The sequence below is a fragment of the Euleptes europaea genome, chromosome 1, assembly GCF_029931775.1.
Source record: "Euleptes europaea isolate rEulEur1 chromosome 1, rEulEur1.hap1, whole genome shotgun sequence".
Classification (NCBI taxonomy): Eukaryota; Metazoa; Chordata; class Lepidosauria; order Squamata; family Sphaerodactylidae; genus Euleptes; species Euleptes europaea.
Genome location: NC_079312.1, coordinates 173,229,372 through 173,247,223, shown reverse-complemented (window position 1 = coordinate 173,247,223; position 17,852 = coordinate 173,229,372). Strand labels below are relative to the sequence as shown.

The 17,852-nt window shown below is 47.6% G+C and overlaps 1 protein-coding gene across 1 annotated transcript in view; it reads right to left on the bottom strand.

Annotated features, from left to right (window-relative positions):
- The window catches only part of COLGALT1 (collagen beta(1-O)galactosyltransferase 1), a 30,554-nt gene extending 12,902 nt beyond the window's left edge, over positions 1–17,652 (bottom strand). Inside the window, exons 1-6 of the mRNA XM_056857311.1 lie at positions 17,426–17,652; positions 8,850–8,960; positions 7,768–7,885; positions 6,037–6,171; positions 3,888–4,092; positions 2,439–2,558 (exon numbers count right to left, since the gene is read on the bottom strand). Of these exons, the coding sequence (XP_056713289.1) occupies positions 2,439–2,558; positions 3,888–4,092; positions 6,037–6,171; positions 7,768–7,885; positions 8,850–8,960; positions 17,426–17,652 (916 nt within the window). The remainder of the gene's footprint in view (positions 1–2,438; positions 2,559–3,887; positions 4,093–6,036; positions 6,172–7,767; positions 7,886–8,849; positions 8,961–17,425) is intronic.
- Positions 17,653–17,852: the final 200 nt, after the last annotated feature.

Here is a 17,852-nt window from a genome sequence, read left to right as displayed (position 1 = left end):
TTTGAGAGTCTGGCCATGTCTGCATATTCATACATTTTTGTAATCCATTTGTTTAGTGATGGTATTTTTTTGTCCTTCCAGTAACTAGCATAAAGAGTTCTTGCTGCTGTCATTGCATATAAAAAAAAAATTCTTTATCTGAAGATTTTAAATGTGGAGGGGTCATTCCCAGCAGAAAGTATTTAGGTTGTAGTTCAAAGTAGGGCTGTTGATTCGGTTCAGTCTGAACCGAAAAACAGCCGAATTTCCCACAATTCGGCGGTTTTTCGGTTCGGACGAACCGAACTCAAAAAGGGGGGGAAACCGGGGAGCCGAATTCGCCGAGTTCGGGGTGTTCCCGAATAAATTCGGCGAATTCGGCCCCTTTAAACAGATCTGCGCCTTCCAGCTGGAAGGCGCAGATCTGTTCCCCCCCCCCCCGCACAAGCCTCCAGGGAGCTTCCCTGGAGGCGCGCGGCGGGCCCTTTAAATAGATTTGTGCCTCCCAGCCGGTAGGCGCAGATCTATTTAAAGCCCCCCCCCCCAGCCCTGCTGGGACTCCCGGCAGGGCTGGGGGGGTCTGGAAACCCTCTGCGCAGAGGGTCTTGCCAGCCCCCCGCCAGCCCTGCCGGGAGTCCCAGCAGGGCTGGGGGGGGTCTCCCGGCAGGGCTGGGGGGGGGCTTCAAACAGATCTGCGCCTCTCGGCCGGGAGGCACATATCTGTTTGAAGACCCGCCGCGCGCCTCCAGGGAGCTTCCCTGGAGGCGCGCGGCGGGCCCTTTAAATAGATCTGCGCCTTGGAGCAGACCAAGAATCCTTCAACGTGCTGTTTTCATTGGTGACTACACAGATACTTCCAGGAAGCCCCCAAGAAGGGTTTTCCTCTGTTACTCAGAGCTATACAACCCCTGAACATGGATTCTCCACCCAGCCATCTGGACACCAGAAAAAGAGGACAGAACTCCCGCTTGGCTTACCTACAGAATGTGTTGGTTCTTAAGCCAAACTCACACTTAAATTGGTGTTGTATTTTCCATTTCTGCACGAATGATACCATCCCAACTTTCCATTCTGCATGCTAGGCTGTTAATGTTATTGTGTGGTTAGGAACATCACAACTGGCATGTGATGCTAAGTCTCCCTCCAATCAAATGAAAAAAGGCTCATTGCTAGACACGCAGAGTTTTGCATGTTAAATCTGACAGCGGGAGGCCTCGTTCACACATGCATGTACCATCAGAATTTAATGATCTGAGGCACCACTGTCAATTCACAGCCGAATGTGGGAACTGCACACAGGAGATGCAAAGGAGGGGCAGAAGTTCTGCCTGAGGCTTTTGATTTGCCGCAGCCTTCCCCCCATATAAGTAACCCCCTCTGACAAATTAGTTTTAGAGAATTAGTTCCTGCCTTCGGGACCCCCTTTCCGCTCCCACCAAATGCCAACCATGCGCACGTTAAAGAAAGTATGCGGAGATGCTCACAGCTGTTGCGCACTATGGTCATTTATGCATGGTCGCTGTAACCTCCTTCATTCCCTGTTTCAGCCAGGATCTCACTTTTCAGTACGCACGATATCCCGCTCCTTGGTAGCTCGGCGCTGTTCGAACGCAAAACCAACCCGGGTCCTCCCGTTCCTCTGTTAATCCGACTTTCCCCCATCCCCTGAGCTCAGCCCAGTTCCAAGCAATGTGCAGATGGCAAGCAGGGGAAACAAAAGATTGGCTTCTGTCACAGCCATTCACAAAGCAAGAGGCGGGGATTCAAGTGCTTCCTGCTACCTCGGAGCTCTTTCTGAGCAAAAAAAAGGCTTTTTAAAAATGAGGCTTGGACGTCTCCCCCCCCTTCAGATTGCTCCATTTTTTTTGTTTTTTAAATGCTTTTTTATGCGGCAGTTGGATTTTGGGGGAAGGAAATCTTATCTCATGGTGAGTACTGCGAAGTTAGCCAATTGCAGAGCAGCATTTAAAGGGGTGGGACTTGATTTGAGCTTGGGAGACTGCTTTTCTGTATTCATCGCTTGATTAGCACACAGCTTCGTCCCTGACCATTCAAGCCAATGCATATGGTTTCCCCCAAATCGGGTTACATTAATGTGCAATGAACCCAGGTTCAACCAGGGAGATCCAGCCCATGGATAGAAGGACTATGTTCTTTACATGGGTTGCACAAAGTCCGTTTTTTCCTGGCACGGAACCTGGATAGTCTGGGGGCCAGATTTTTGTTTTGTAGCTCACACAGCCCTGCCGACGGAAGTCAGCTCTGGCGTAACATGGGTCCTTACGGTCTCCCTAGACGAGGCGTCGTAACTGCCCAACGCGGTCCACCCCTACACTTTGCAGAGCGTAGGCTTCACACGGAACAGTTTCCTCCCACAAAAGTCTACCCCTTAGTTGAAACTGGTGGAAGGATGCAAAAGGTGTGCAGCCTTCCGACCACTGGTTCTGCAAGAGACTCACCCATGATTTCCAACTGCACGTGCATGAAGCTCTCTTCCTCGTCGCGCAGGGTGCTGTGGGATCGCAGAGGCACGGGCAGGGAGCCATACTCCTCTTTGTTGCAAACATACATCTGGACCTCTGCAACCAATGGGGAAAGAACGTGGGAGTGAACACACCGTAGCATGATGGACTCTCCGTATGTTAGAGCCCTTGGCCCAGTATATTTGGCCTCTATGGGAGTGATGTCCGATAGATTCTTAATAACTACCAGCGTCGCAGTCCACATGGTTCAATACTCCAGGTTGGATCTAGTGTGAAATTTCCACTTGTGCTAGAGTTCTTGCGGAAGCACAAGAAAGAGACCATGTCGGGTGCTTGCGCTAAGCTGGTCTGGTTGAATCCTTATCTGAGTTCCCCGTTTGGCCACAACATCATGCAATTGATTTCTAGGCACTTTAATATTTGGGGGGGAAAGCACTAGGGGGTGGACATAAGAGCTTGCACAAGCGGAACTGTGCCAACTCCATTTACGCTTGTGCACTGCTGAATTCCAGCCCCTGTTCACCAATTTAGTGGTGTGAGCAACTACTCTGGAGGTTGAACTCGCACTGAAAACCAGCCCAAGAAACCTGCACAGTGAAGAGTTCTGTGTGAGCTGTTTTTGCGCCAGAGCACGGTTGGGGACCCAAGAGGTTGGGTGAAACAAGATCTAAATAAAACAATGAAATATGTTTAAAGCGCTCATGCATATATTAAAAACAAGCCCATACGGCAACATATACAGGATGGTTTTAATTAGAAGAAGAGTTGGTTTTTATATGCCGACTTTCTCTACCACTTAAGGAAGAATCAAGCCGGCTTACAATCACCTTCCCTTCCCCTCCCCACAACAGACACCTTATGAGGTAGGTGGAACTGAGAGAGTTCTAAGAGAAATGTGACTAGCCCAAGGTCACACCCAGCAGGCTTCATGAGGAGGAGTGGGGAAACCAACCAAGTTCACCAAAATAGAGTTCGCCGCTCTTAACCACTATACCATCCTGGCTCTCTTTCAAAAGAAGAGTTGGTTTTCATATGCCGATTTTCTCTACCGCTTAAGGAAGAATCAAGCCAGCTTACAATCACCTCCCCCCCTCCCCACAACAGACATCCTGTGAGGTAGGTGGGGCTGAGAGAGTTCAGACAGAACTGTGACTAGCCCAAGGTCACCCAGCTAGCTTCGTGTGGAGGAGCGGGGAAACAAATCCAGTTCACCAGATTAGCCTCCACCACTCATGTGGAGAAGAGGGGAACCAAACCCAGTTCTCCAGATCAGAGTCCACCGCTCCAAACCACCACTCTTAACCACTACACAACGCTAGCAGCACATGAACAACCAGGCCTCAGTCGACGTCATCCCACTGCCGATCTGGGGCTCCAGACTGGCTGAGGCCGTTCTCCATAAGCGGAGGCAATACCTCGACTCACCGGCCTGCCTGCAGGCGAAGGCAAAGACAATGATGTCATCGAACGCCCAGGTGTAGTCTGAGTGGGGCGGGTAGAAGACAAGGTTCTGGGAGGCCTCCTTCCGCAGGTCGATGAGAAAGGTGGAGTGCACCATGGGGACAGCAAAGCAACCCTGGCGGGCACGCTTCCTAATAGGGATGTAAGCAGGGGTGCGCTTGTAGTAGCCCTGAAGGAAGCAGAAGGGAAACGCCGCGTGAGCTTTCCTGTAAAGAAACGATCCTGGCCCAGGACAGCATGCGATATCATGCAAATAATAATAATTTATTAATTTGGTCACTGACCAGCAGGAAAAAACAACAACAGATAATAAAAAGAAAAAACACAACAACAACAAATGAGAAGAAGAGTTGGTTTTTATATGCCGACTTTCTTTGCCGCTTAAGGGAGAATCCAACCAGCTTACGATCACCTTCCCTTCCCCTCCCCACAATAGATACCCTGAGAGGCAGGTGGGGCCGAGAGAGTGTGACTAGCCCAAGGTCACCCAGCTGGCTTCATGTGTAGGAGTGGAGAAACCAATCCAGTTCACTAGTTTAGCCTCCGCCGCTCATGCGGAGGAGCGGGGAATCGAACCCGGTTCTCCAGGTCAGAGTCCACCGCTCCAAACCACCTCTCTTAACCACTACACCATGCTGGCTCTTTACAAGTATACATACATGTATACATATTACATGTATAAATAAAATTTATATAAACATTGCATAACTTGACATATCCCCCTTAATAATTTCAAATAATAAAATATTTCAGTTAGTCTTATCCTACCCGGGTACGATATATGTTGATAGCTGTTGCACAAAATTTAGCTGTCAGTAGTGAAAACTGTGGTTTTTCATCAGTTAAGAGCTTCTTAGCCAAAAACACATCAGGCTGGCAAGGGAAAGTGTTAAGCAAAGGGGAAAGAACCCTCATGTGGACTCCTCGGTCGAACGAACAACGGATCAAAACATGTTCTGAGGTTTCAATATCCCCTGACCCATAAGGACAAAGACTTTCTGCCATAGGGACCTTCTTATATCTTCCTTCTATCACCGCCAATGGTCAAGACAAGAGAAGCAGATGGCGGACCATAGCCGATTCATACCTGGAAAGAATTCTGCCCCACAGCTAGGAATGGGGACAGATGTAGGCAATGCCCCTTGCCGGAGAGCCAAGAATGGAGGTGGGAATATACCTGATACGGTACTCCACAGGCCAAACAACATGTTACGTTTTCCCCTAGGTCCACACAATCAGGTGTACATCTGGAATTCTATTTTGGGAGCCCCCAAGCACATGAAGCCAGCTCAGAACAGAACCGCTGCATTTGAGAAGAAGGGGCTTCAACATCCCACCCACCCCCATCCCATTTTCCTAACCTGAAATGACTCCAGGGGCACTGGACTCCAGGGGTACCCCAACCTCTGTTGGGGTACCAGAGGTTTCCCAATTGGGGCAAAAAGTGCTCCCCCAGGGTCATTTCAAATTGGGAAACCCCATGGGTGGGGGGACGGATGCAAGAACCCTCATCCTGTCCACAGTTATTCCAATCCAAATACGGCTCCTGCGCAACATCCCCAAAACACATAATGAAAAGGAAGAGGAAGAAGAGTTGGTTTTTATATGCCGACTTTCTCTACCACTTAAGAATCAAACTGGCTTACAATCTCCTCCCCTGCCCCTCCCCACAACAGACACCCTGTGAGGAAGGCAGGGCTGAGAGAGCTGTGACTAGCCCAAGGTCACCCAGCTGGCTTCATATGTAGGAGTGGGGAAACAAATCCAGTTCACCAGATTAGCCTCCGCCGCTCATGTGGAGGAGAAGGGAATCAAACCCGGCTCTCCAGATCAGAGTCCACCATTCCAAGCCACTGCTCTTAACCACTACACCATGCTGGCTCACACCACGCTGGCTCATTTCAGATTGGGAAACACCATGGGTGTGTAAGGGGGGGGAGCACAAGAATAAAAATTTCAACTACTTGCACAACGTTCTATTAACATATGCATCTCTCCTCCTCGTCCAGGAAACCACAAGGTGTTTCAACCACCGCAGCATTTGCCCGTGACTGCCGTGTGCCCGTGGGAAAAAAGGAATCCGATCAAACCAGAGATTCTGTCACCCACATACCTGTGAGGTCATCCCGCACCAGAAGTTTGAATAGGCCGCCCGCGAATCCAGCATCGGCGCCACCACCGTCTTGTTTTCAGCCATCAGAAGACCCAGGGTGTCGGGGTTTGTCAGGAGATTGTCCGCGTCCACGAACTGCCGAAGGACGCAGCCGAAAAGCAGAGTCAGTTTTAAAGCAGCTGTCCCGTTTTTGGCTTGGAGAATTCCCCCATGCCCGCCCCCACCCCAGAATGACTCCTTTAATGAGATAACCAGCAAGGAGCCCAGGAACTAAAGCATTTCAATAGCTTTTAGGGCCAATTCTAGCCTGGCTAGTGACAATATGCACATGATGCCAGTAAAAAGAGCCGTCAAGACGCAGATGATTTATGGTGATCCCGTAGGGTTTTCAAGGCAAGAGACATTCAGACATTATTACCGTATCTTACTCTACACTGCTCACAATTGCTATTGTCTTTTATTGAATATTGTTCATTAGATCATTGTTGTTATATTCTTTTTCTTCTGGTGTAATTGATTTAATTGCAACTGCTGTCCTGATATGCCAGCTTATTTTTCTTTTATGTTCTGCTTATATTTATAAAAAAAAATAAAACTTTTGAAAATAAAACAGTCACAGCCAACTTAGATATTCAGAGGCAGTTTGCCATTGCCTGCCTCTACATATCGACCCTGGCAGTTTGTTTGTTTTCTTTTTACACAAGAATAGAAAAAAAATGTCTCTACTTCCACCTGTGAAATATTGGAAGACATTGTCGCAGGAAACAGCTGTTAAGTCTGTTATCCAAGAAGAGTTGGTTTTTATATGCCGACTTTCTCGACCACTTAAAGGAGACTCAAACCGGCTTACAGTCACCTTCTCTCCCACCCCCCACAACAGACACCCTGTGAGGTGGGTAGGGCTGAGAGAGCTGTGACTAGCCCAAGGTCACCCAGCAGGCTTCGTGCTTAGGAGCGGGGAAACAAATCCGGTTCACCAGATTAGCCTCCGCCGCTCATGTGGAGGAATGGGGCATCAAACCCGGTTCTCCAGATCAGACTCCACTGCTCCAAGCCACCGTTCTTAACCCCTACACCACACTGACTGAGGTATGTGCCTGAGACTATTATAGTCCCACCAGGACCAGAAGAAATCTAATGTGCTGGACACGTGCCTATTACAACCGGGTGCCAATGGCTTTCACGAGCAGGGCAGAAAGGCACGATCCACCACCTGGCCCTTGCGATAGGAACAGACACACAAATCATGTGCTGCTAAGCATTTCTGGGCTGCAGGCCAGCGCCTAATTTCAGAGCGGAAGGAAGAGGCATTGGAAGTCCAAGGGGCTGGCTCTTTCAGAGAACAGCTGTTCGGCTGGCTCCGGCTTTGCCCTGGAATCCCGCCCCAGCTGTTTTTTGCCTAGGAGGAAGAAGGAGGAGGGCGGCCAGGCTGGACATGCTTCGCAACGCCAGCGGCACACGCAGCTAAACCAGTCCTGTCGATAGGCTACAAAGGAATGTGAGAGACCACCGCAGCAGGCAAAAGGGAAATCATAGAATCACAGAGTTGGAAGGGACCATCAGGGTCATCTAGTCCAACCCCCTGCACAATGCAGGGAATTCACAACTATCCCCCCAACACCCCCAGTGACCCCTACTCCATGCCCAGAAGATGGCCCAGATGCCCTCCCTTTCATGATCTGCCTAAGGTCATGATCCGCCACCAAGCATAAGGGAAGAGCTCTTCCTTACCAGGATGTAATCAGCCCAAATGTCCCGGGCAGACTGCAGCGCTGCCTGGCGAAGTTTCATCACATGCTCGTAACGGGCATTTGACCAGTCCTTGGGGCCTTCTTCATCTGGGTAAGCCCTGTGAGGAAAAATAAGGCCCATAGTCAGGGCTCTGAAAGCAGAAAAGCTCCCCCTTCCCAGTACCGGCATCCTTCTAGGCTTGGGCTGGGAATACAGTTAGAGGATTTCTGCATGGTAGTTTTCGGTATTCCAAAGGTCTTGGGATGAGCAGGTAGAGGAATAATCCTCTGTCACAGAGAGCATGCCCAAATCGGGGGGGGGGGGGGAGGAGGAAGAGGAAGAAGAGGAGGAAGAAGAGGAGGAAGAAGAGGAGGTTTTTATATGCCTACTTTTTCTCTACCACTTAAGGAAGAATCAAACCGGCTTACAAATCACCTTCCCTTCCCCTCACTACAACAGACACCCTGTGAATTAGGTGGGGCTGAAAGAGCTGTGACTAGCCCAAGGTCACCCAGCTGGCTTCATGTGGAGGAGTGGGAAACCAACCCATTTCACCAGATTAGCAACTGCCGCTCACGCGGAGGAGTGGGGGAATCAAACCCGGTTCTCCAGATCAGAGTCCACCACTCCAAACCACTGCTCTTAACCACTACACCACGTTGGCTGGTGTAGTGGTTGAACTCTAATCCCACAGGGCCCTGTCTAATCCATTCAATGCTCCAGCTCGGACAGACGAAGAGCTCACAGTACTCCCTGGGTGGGCGATCCCTTGAATGACCACGCTCCAGATGAACCTCAGAAGAAAATGTCCTCCACCCCGCTGTATACCAAAACTCTGGTGTGAACCAAGACCTCTGCGAACAGATCTGTTCAAGCTGCCTGTCTACAAACCAGACTACTATGTCTGCAAAACGTAAAAAGGGAAGCAGACTGCGAAGCAGAGCTCGAGCGAGAACGCAGTTTGAAACTGGCACCAGCTCCAAATCCAGCTCGTTTCCTTGTTCTGCCCAAGCTATCTCTACTATTCCCTAAAGTGTGCCTAGAAAGACCATATGCCTCCCACCGCCCCCATGCCCACTCACCTGGGTTGCTCCATGGGCCGCCATTCCACTGAATGGTACATGCTCTGAACGTTGACCAGCCATTCCCGAAGCACAGCAGTTGTGTTGTCCACATTGTGGTCAGTCGCCACCCTGCGAAGATGGGGACAATGAGACTCCGCCTACCATTCCAACGTCACTCACTGCAAGTCGTGTGACCCCGAGCCAGAGCCCTAAAGCCACCCTTGGGAAAATGAAGAGCAGCAGCCAAAATGGCCTCCACATAGAGATGCTCTAGAAATTTCCCCTAGACTCTATGGTGAAAGCTATAAACACTGTGTGTGTGTGTTAAGTGCCATCAAGTCGCTTCCAACTCATAGCGACCCTATGAATGAAAGTCCTCCAAAATGTCCTATCTTTGATAGCCTTGCTCAGATCTTGCAAATTGAAGGCTGGGGCTTCCTTTATTGAGTCAATCCATCTCTTGTTGGGATGGATTCCTTTATTGAGTCAATCCATCTCTTGTTGGGATATAAACACTAGGGAACCATAAAGACTAGGGGAGGCAGCCTACAGCATCATAAGAACATAAAAGCCATGCTGGATCAGACCAAGGCCCATCAAGTCCAGCAGCATGCTGCTCCCATTGGGGATGTAGTAACTATCATGCTAAGAAAGTTGATCCTGCATGAGAGACGTCATAGAAGCTAATATAACCTTAGGTAGCAACATTTATGGAAGTATCTGAAAGGCTTTTTCACCAACAGTTGGCAACATGGGGAAGTGGTGGCGGGGGGGGGGGAGAAATACAGAAATATTGTTGTTCTTTATCATATAGCTCTATTGTCATTTGTGTGTGTTTTTAAATTGTGCATCAACTGCTTTGAGCAGTATGGATGGGAGCGAAGACTTCCGGAGCAGAGAGACAGAGAGGGCTTTTGTTCCTTCGTTTTTGCAAGGCTTTGTGGACCTCGGCCAACGGTGAAGAGGTCAACAAGGTGTATTTCTAATAGGGAGAGAGAAGGCGTTGTCACCCGCCCCATTCTAGAGGCCAAAGCCCTTCATTGAGCATCTTCAGGCATTCATTTCTGTTTCAGACCTTAGAATTATAGAGTTGGAAGGAACCACCAGGGTCATCTAGTCCAACCCCTGCACAATGAAGGAAATTCACAAGTACTCCCCCCCACACACACACCCAGTGACCCCCTACTCCCTGCCCAGAAGATGGCAAAAAAAACAACAAACCCAGGATCCCTGGCCGATCTGGCCTGGAGGAAAATTGCTTCCTGACCCCAAAGTGGCGATTAGCACTACCCTGGGCATGCAAGAAAGAGCTATGAGAGCCAAGCGCTGACGCAAACCTTCCCGCCCTCCCCCTCATCATATGCCTAAGTTTACAGAATCAGCATTGCTGACAGATGGCCATCTAGCCTCGAGCGCCGTACCCTCAACAGATATAAGTAATAGGGACCAAGTATACTAAAGTATACCAAGTATACTAAAGGTATAAAAGTACCAAGTATACTAAAAGTACCAAGTATACTAAAAGTACCAAGTATACTAAAGGTATAAAAATAGAAAGTAGTACATGTAATGTTTGTGTATATAATCATAATTAGTGTTAATTAAGGAAGAATCAAACTGGCCTACAATCACCTTCCCTTCCCCTCCCCACAACAAACACCCTGTGAAGTAGGTGGGGCAGAGTATGTGACTAGCCCAAGGTTACCCAGCTGGCTTCATGTGTAGCAATGGGGAAACAAATCCAGTTCACCAGACTAGCCTCTGCCACTCACGTGGAGGAGAGGAATCAAACCCGGTTCTCCAGATCCGACTCCACCGCTCCAGACCACCGCTCTTAACCACTACCCCACGGACAAGTGCAGAAAGAGGGCAGCTGAGATGCTTAAAGAGCCAAATTATTGCTGTGAGAATAAAGGTGCTTGTCTTTCCGAACTCTTTAAAGCTGTCCAGTTTTGCTCCAGAAATCAAGGGAGGCCTCAGTTATGCTTGGCTTTCACCACGCTGTAGCATGGGAAGAAATCTTCTATTTATAAATTTTTAAATTATTTTTCTATACTGATTAGACAAAGTATTCAACAATCAATATAAGTGAACATCAGAGTATAAATTCTAATTAATAATTGTTGAAAATGCATACATATATGGATAAAAAATAAAATATAGAGACTTCCCCTACACCTCCCTCAATCTTATCATTTATTTGTAATCTCCTTTGTTTAAGATTCTAATCCTAATATTGTTACAAACATTTATAACATTTGCTATTTCATTTACCTATTTTGAAATAAAGAAAAAGAAAAGAAGAGCAGATATAAAAAGCATTATTTTTATAATGAAAAATGGATTAGATAATAAGTATCATTTTTAACTTCCTTTAAGAATGAATATTCTAATTCCTCCATTTCTTCTTCTTATATTGGAAGAAATCTTCTGAAGGCGCTCCTATTCTCTCACAGCAGATCCTCAAGTTACTGCGGCTTCCACCCATTGACCAGCAGTTCCCAAGTACGGTAACAGGGTCACGGAGGACCAGTTTACCAACGTACCCGACCCTTTGGCTTGTTGACGCACACTGGTTCCTAAAGATACCTGCCATGTTACTTCTGGCTACCCCCACCCCCCATACATATCTCTCAGTAAAACAGGGATCCCTCACCGTTCACCTGGTGGGTGTTTTTTACAATTGTGAGAAAGGGTCACACATGAACACGTGAAGCTGCCTTATATTGAACCAGACCCTTGGTCCATCAAAGTCAGTACTGTCTACTCAGACCGGCAGCGGCTCTCCAGGGTCTCAGGAAGGGGTCTTTCCCATCACCTCCTTGCCCAGTTCTTTTAACTCACTGGTTCCCAACCAGGGGTCCATGGACCCCCAGGGGTCCGCGAGAACTAAATTAAGGTCCGCGAAACAAAGTTATAAACCCATAATAAATTAATATTTTCAATTAAAAGTTCTCTATTATAAAATATATATATTCAAATATAATTCTAAGTTTAATGTTTAACTAACAGTTATGATTAAAGTTTATTTTCAAATTCCTGGAATTTTTATTTTGAACCTTGGGGTCCCTGCACTGAACAAAAAAGTCCTAGTGGTCCCTGGTCAAAAAAAGGTTGGGAACCACTGTTTTAACTGGAGATGCCGGGGATTGAACCTGGGACCTTCTGCATGCCAAGTAGATGCTCTACCACTGAGCCACAGCCCCTTCTACGCCATCCAATAGGAGGAAAGCCACAATCGGCTCTTTGCTTTGGAGAAGAAACACTACAGAGAAGAAGCACAGGGGCATCAAGAAATATAGTGTTGGGCACCACGTTGGGGATTAAGCCTTGGACTCCACACACCAACAGACTGCCGATGGCGTCCTGCTAGGCTGATGGCCGCAAGATTTCTCAGCCATCCTATTCCTGCTATCACTATATCTCTCAGTAAAACATGGATCCCCACCCTATTCACCTGGTGGGTATTTTTTAGAATTTTGAGAAAGGAGGGGCCATGGCTCAGTGGCAGAGCATCTGCTCAGCATGCAGAAGGTCCCAGGTTCAATCCCCGGCATCTCCAGTTAAAGGAACCAGGCAAGTAGGTGATGTGAAAGACCTCTGCCTGAGACCCTGGAGAGCCGCTGCCTGTCTGAGTAGACAATACTGACTTTGATGGACCAAGGGTCTGATTCAGTATAAGGCAGCTTCATGTGTACCACAGCGATCCCCTTTGGGTTTTCTAGGCCTCCTTTGTCCAGTGGTGGCGAAAAGGGCTGTCGAGTCACAGCCTACTTATGGCGGCCCCATAAGGTTTTCAAGGCCAGAGACGTTCAGAGGTGGTTTGCCGTTGCCCGCCTCTGTGTAGCGACTCTGGACTTCCTTGGAGGTCTCTCATCCAATACTAACCAGGGCTGACCCGGCTTAGCTTCCGAGATCTGATGAGATCAGGCTAGCCTGGGCTACTAGAGGAAGACAATTCTCTGGCCTTGGTCTGCAACTAGGCATTTCCAGTTCTTCTTTTGTAATGGGTAATCACATGATGTTCCGGGTGGTTCCCAAGTGTAACTTTCTCACGCTTCCCCATTTTTTCCAAGAGGTCAAACTGCAAAGTGGAGCTAAGCAAAACTGCCCCCCCCCGCCCCTGCACTGGAGACAATTAGAAGGTGAAGCGTTTACTTTTATACCCCGCTTTTCTCTATCTTTAAGGAGTCACAAAGCGGCTTACAATCACCTTCGACTGCTCACGACAGGCACCTTGAGGGAAAGGTGGGGCTGAGAGTTCAGAGAGAGCTGCGACTAGCCCAAGGTCACCCAGCAGGCTTCATGAGGAGGAGTGGGGAATCGAACCCGGTTCTCTAGATTAGAGTCCGCCACTCATGTGGAGGGGTGGGGAATCGAACTCGGTTCTCCAGAGTAGTTTGAGTAGATATATGCTTATGTAAAGGAAGAAAGCATTAGATATTCAATTAAAAAATAAGTCAACGTTAATGTTAAAAATATTAGCAATATAGAGAATAAGCTAGCAAGTAGAAAACAAAGAGGACCATATATTAAGAGGGTAGAGATATGACATAATATACTCTCTAAGTAGGATAGAATAATAGTATGTACGAGGTAGTTTTATCTAAATTTTGTATTTCCATCCAGAACCTTCCTGTATTATTTTCTACTTTTCTGTATTTTTCTATATTTAGTTTATGTAGGTGTGTCTATATCTATATCTATATAAATGAAAAATATAATTTTTAAAAAAAAATGTGTTTCTATTAGGTATGTTTTTAACCAGTTAGTTGCCTCGGTGGCCCTGATCAGCCCAGCAAGGCAGGGCATAAATTTCGTAAATAAATTGTAAAAGTAGACCATTGTGCAGCATTTCCACCTATAATAGGGATGCTTCCCTTGCTTCGGGTTGTACACAACAACAGACAGCTACACAAGCCAGCTGAGCCCACAATCTCGCTTTCCCAACATTTCCCTGTCAAACCTGATCAGTTTTAAACAGGCGCCCAGAAACCCTCATGCGGATCCAGGAACAGACGTTCCCAAGTCCACAACAATTTGCATTTTGACATTGGAAACCTAAACAGACTTAGAAAGTGTGTAAGTTTAGGATTAAGTGTGTAAGTTTAGGATTGCGCTGTAAACAGTCCGCTCTGCCCAAAACAGCTGCATTTGCAAACTTACAAGTACATTTGTGAATTACGTCCTCTTAGGCTATGACTTTGGGAACAGAACCATTAACCAAGTCATGCCTTTTAAAATACAGGATGACTACATTGCTCAAACCTGACAAGCTGCCACGTATGAATCAGCCCTCGGTCAGATCAACGCCTTTCGCTGCTGGGATTGTCAAGCAAACAGACTGTCAGCCTGGCTAAAATTTCATTCCCTTGGCCGGTTGCCAGAACAGGAGTGCAGAAAGCCAGGATTACGTGGTCAGGGTTTTCACGACTTCCTATGCAAGACGGAGGATCTTCAAAGGAAAAGTGTCCTTCAGAAGGGACCAGGTCTCTGTACATGTTCAGAGGCACTGTGTGCTTGAACTGGTTGTTCGGCTTTAAAAAGCCAGTCCGTGCCATTGGAAGAATTATTGTGAACAAGAACTGCATATGGGGAAAATGGAAGGTTACTCTTTGATCTGATCCACAGTGTAATATTTATATATTTGATTGAAAGGAAATTTAGTTATATTACTAAGTAATTAAAGGTAATCTGGAGGTAATGATAATGTTAGGATCAGAAAATAATCAACGATAGAACTTAGAATTTTATTTTGAGGTAGAAGAAGGTGATGGGGAAGTCAATATATTAATTAATTAATTTACTTTCTTAACAACAATTTTTTATTTTTTCCCTTATTACTATGATTTATTTGTTATAGTTGTTGTCAAATAGTGATATATACATTTGAAAAATCAATAAATTATATATTTTTTTAAAAAGCCGGTCCGTGCCAGAGGGGACAACCTGCCTGCCTCTGACCGTGTGCAGAGGCAGCGAGAGCCAGAGAGGAAAATGCTTTTAAGGGGTCTCAAAACACTCATAAACTGATTTTGAAGCTACCTGACTATAGAAGTGGGTTGAACAGGTTAAGTCAACTAGAACAGAAGCACATTTAAAAAAAAAATAGTATATTTGCCCCCAGCCCTTAAACCGCAGTTTGATCACATTATGAGAAGGCAAGAGTCACTGGAAAAGACAATCATGCTAGGAAAAGTGGAAGGCAGCAGGAAAAGACCCAACATGAGATGGATCGACTCAATCACGGAAGCCACAGCCCTCCGTTTGCAAGAGCTGAGCAAGGCTGTTAAGGATGGGACGTTTTGGAGGACTTTGATTCATGGGGTCGCCATGAGTCGGAAGCGACTTGATGGCACTCAACGCACACACACTTAAACCACATATATTGGCAGCGCCGGATTTACGTATAAGCTAAACAAGCTCTAGCTTAGGACCCCACTCACTTGGCGGGGGGCAATATTTAAAGGAAATAATAATTATTTCACTATTAATATACTTCTTCTTAATTGTATTTCAGTTCAACAATTACTTTGATAAAATACATATTTTGTTATGTGTAAAGGGCTTTAGATACCTATTAGGTCCATAAATTACCATCTAGCGTATATTCAACACAAAAAACAGCAACAATTTGTTGTTGACAAAGGACAGCTGGACATATAAAGGGCCCCATTACCTTCAATAGCTTAGGGCCCCATCAAACCTAAACCCGGCCCTGTATATTGGCCTACAATGCAGGAAAAAACAACATATCTGGATGTTTGTGAGTTCCCTGTTTTGAGTAAGATGCAGAGTTTCTGGAAGAAAAGCACCACAGAGCATGTACGTATCTTTTAATCTCTACAGAAGTTCTGTAAAACATTATAACTTTACGATATAAACTGCATGCCAGCTCACTACGTTGGATTGACCTGTTGAAAACTGTCAAATGTTATGTTAAACTGCAACTTCCCCTATTGCCAGTAAGGGATGAAATTCTTGTCGACCTCTCGTGAAGAATGCTATGAAAAGGTTCGTTTTTAAAGAAATAAAAGTCCTATTCAGTGGGGGCCGCTCCACACTCGCTCAGAGGCACCATTACAAACAGGCAGCCTTTTGTAAAACTGAAAGCTCTTTTATTGTTAAGTATCCCCCCCCCCAAAAAAAGTGTGTCTGCAAACTACAAATTATTAAAACTATTTCACTGTAGACAAGTATTTTTCGAAGACTCTTTTTTTTTTTTTTTTTTGCAAATAGATCATGATGCGTAGTCGTGTTAGTCTGTCCCTAACAGTAGAAAAGAGCAAGAGTCTAGTGGCACCTTAAAGACTAACAACATTTCCGGCAGGGTATGGGCTTTCCTGAGTCACACAGCTCACTTCTTCACCAGAAAAGAGTAAGAGTCCAGTGGCACCTTAAAGACTAGCAAAATGTCTGGCGGGGTATGAGCTTACGTGAGTCACACAGTTCATGTCTTCAGTAGAAAAGAGCAAGAGACCAGCATCACCTTAAAAACTAACAAAATTACTGGCAGGGCATGAGCTTTCCTGAGTCACACAGCTCACTTCTTCAGTTAATACTGGTCAAGGACTCCAATAAATTACACTACTCTTCAGCTGAAAACAGCAAGAGTCCAGTGGCACCTTAAAGACTAACATTTCCGGCAGGGTATGGGCTTTCCTGAGTCACACAGCTCACTTCTTCAGCAGAAAAGAGCAAGAGTCCAGTGGCACCTTAAAGACTAGCAAAATGTCTGGCAGGGCAGGAGCTTACGTGAGTCACGCAGCTCACTTCTTCAGCAGAAAAGAGAAAGTCCAGTGGCACCTTAAAGACTAACAAAATGTCTGGGGGGTAGGACCTGACGTGAGTCACGCAGCTCACTTCTTCAGCAGAAAAGAGAAAGAGTCCAGTGGCACCTTAAAGACTAGCAAAATGTCTGGCGGGGTATGGGCTTTCCTGAGTCACACAGCTCACTTCTTCAGCAGAAAAGAGCAAGAGTCCAGTGGCACCTTAAAGACTAGCAAAATGTCTGGCAGGGCAGGAGCTTACGTGAGTCACGCAGCTCACTTCTTCAGCAGAAAAGAGAAAGTCCAGTGGCACCTTAAAGACTAACACAATGTCTGGGGGGTAGGACCTGACGTGAGTCACGCAGCTCACTTCTTCAGCAGAAAAGAGCAAGAGTCCAGTGGCACCTTAAAGACTAGCAAAATGTCTGGCAGGGCAGGAGCTTATGTGAGTCACACAGCTCACTTCTTCAGCAGAAAAGAGCAAGAGACCAGTGGCACTTTAAAGACTAACAAAATGTCTGGGGGGTAGGACCTGACGTGAGTCACGCAGCTCACTTCTTCAGCAGAAAAGAGCAAGAGACCAGTATCCCCTTAAAGACTAACAACATTTCCAGCAGGGTGCGAGTTTTCCTGAGTCACCCAGCTCACTTCTTCGGTCGAAAAGAGCCAGAGGCCAGTGGCACCTTCAAGACTAACAACATTTCCGGCCCGGGATGCGCTTTGTTTTCTTGCACAGACTTTTTTGCAAAGGCTTTTGCAAAGTTTTTTTGCAAGAAGGGATGCCCCCCTTCCCCTCCCCCCCCGCCCCCGGGGCGCGGGGCTCACCAGAGGGCGAGGCGGTCCTTGGGGTGGCGCAGGCGCTCCAGGCAGCCGAGCGCGGCGGGCAGGGCGTGGGCGGCGTTGCGGGCCAGCAGCGCCAGCAGCACCCGCGGCGGCCGCGGCGGCGACTCGGGCACCCAGCGCTCCTCGGGGAAGTAGCCGCCCGCCGGCACCGCGCCCCACGCCGCCAGCGCCAGCAGCAGCACCCACGGCCGCCAGCCCCGCCGACGCATGGCCACGCCGCACGCACGCACGCCCGCCGACGGGAAAGGCCGCCTTAAAGGGGCGCGGGGCGGGCGCGGGGAGGCGCCGGCCGGCCGCGGGGGCGGGAGGCCGGCCGGCCGCGCGCCTCCCCTTTAAGAGGCGGGCGGTGGGGGCGCGCGCGCGCCAGGCCCGGGCAGAGAGGCTGGCTTTGGCTCTCCCCCCCCCTCCA